We start from the raw sequence: 1,588 nt of genomic DNA on the forward strand, positions 1-1,588 counted from the left end.
AGGCAGGATGGTGGGCAGGTGGAATTAGAGAGGGAGGTTGGTTGGCAGGGGGTGGCCGGGCGAGAGAGTGAGAAACACAGGATGGTTGGCAGGAGAAGTTAGAGGCAGGAAGGTGGGCAGGTGGAGCGGGAGATGCAGGATGGTGGGCAGGGGGGCCGAGAGGCAATATGGTGGCAAGGTGGAGTTAAAGAGGCAGGGTGGTGGGCAGGTGGTGTAAGAGAGGAAGTCAAAACACATATACAGGTTAAAGTAAAAAAGGGTTTTACTTTTATGCAAAAATGTTTAACGTAAATAAAGTGTGTCCACCTTTTATTAGTCTCTCACTGGAGTCAAGCTTTTGACCATCACAAACGTCGGTAAGCCATTTTTAAAATGTATTATTCAGAACTACTGCAGAGTTTTTTGTGACATGAGTAGGATCTACACAGGTAGTTGGTAGACGAAGATGCTTTGTGCAGAGAATACAGCTGTACACTGAATGGCAAAGCGTTTGCCATGCAAACAGGCTTTTAACTGTGAGAAAAAATAAATTCCCAGAAAGAGGCCTCTATATGTTTCACATGAATCAAGCCTCTGAAATGTGAAGCAGCAGCCCCTCCAGCAGTGGGCGCCCCATGCCCATTAATGCTTCAGACCTTTGCTGATCATGATACCAAAGTCCTGTCTGCTAGGCAACCCTTATTTCTTCACTTCACAACAGGCGGCAGCTTCTTTTGGAACTCGCTTGGATGTGGTTCAGCGCGGCCCGCGCTGCCTCCATGAAGACCTCCTTGATGCCCTCCTGGTTCAGTGCAGAGAACTCCATGTACTTGACGGCGTGGATCTGCTTGGAGAGGTCGATCCCCTGCTGCTGGGTGATGGGTGCCCGGTTCTGCTCCAGAAGCTCTTTGATGACCTCTGCGTTGCCGTGTAGGTCATTCTTGGTGCCTACCAGCAGGATGGGCACATTGGGGCCATACTTGCAGACCTCTGGGTACCACTGGTGCTTGACATTCTGGTAAGATGTGGGGCTGGTGATGGAGAAGCAGATGATCCAGACCTTGACATTCTGGTAGCAGAGTATCCTTAGCCTGTCGTACTCCTCCTGGGGGGCTGTGTCCCAGAGGTGTAGACTGAAAGTACTGCCATCCACTGTGATTTCCACGATGGTGTCGCAGAAGCTGGGCCGGGTGTAGACGGGGAAAACATTTTTTGTGAAGCAAACCAGGAGGCAGGATTTCCCCACTTCACTGTCTCCTAGCAACACACACTTTGGAATCAGCATTGCTTCTCGAGTGGCTGCTGAGCTACTGAGCTACCACCACCACCTGTAGGGGAAGGAAGACACAGAGAAAAGCAGCTGTAGAAGAAAGGAAAGGGCATTTTGGCATCATCTTGATCTCATATAATTTTCAGCTCACTCCCCACTTCCTCCTAACCCGTCAGGCCTTATACATTTCTAGGCTAATCATGGTCTCACAAAACAGCAAGAGGGCAGATCCCAGAAACACACTTGAATATATTCACAGAGCTGCCTGTCGTCAGTGCAAATGAGAACCACTGGGGAGAGGAGATGGACACATGGTACTTGGTTCAGTAGCAGGTGCAA

At 49.9% G+C, this 1,588-nt stretch overlaps 1 protein-coding gene across 1 annotated transcript; it reads right to left on the minus strand.

Annotated features, from left to right (window-relative positions):
• Window positions 1-292: 292 nt before the first annotated feature.
• LOC138528584 (rho-related GTP-binding protein RhoG-like) lies at window positions 293-1,302 on the minus strand. The gene has a single exon (XM_069640355.1). The coding sequence runs from the start codon at window positions 1,262-1,264 to the stop codon at window positions 692-694; it is 573 nt and encodes a 190-aa protein (XP_069496456.1). The 5' UTR covers window positions 1,265-1,302; the 3' UTR covers window positions 293-691.
• Window positions 1,303-1,588: the final 286 nt, after the last annotated feature.

This window comes from Ambystoma mexicanum, chromosome 7q (assembly GCF_040938575.1).
Source record: "Ambystoma mexicanum isolate Mex_15411 chromosome 7q, UKY_AmexF1_1, whole genome shotgun sequence".
NCBI classification, from domain to species: domain Eukaryota; kingdom Metazoa; phylum Chordata; class Amphibia; order Caudata; family Ambystomatidae; genus Ambystoma; species Ambystoma mexicanum.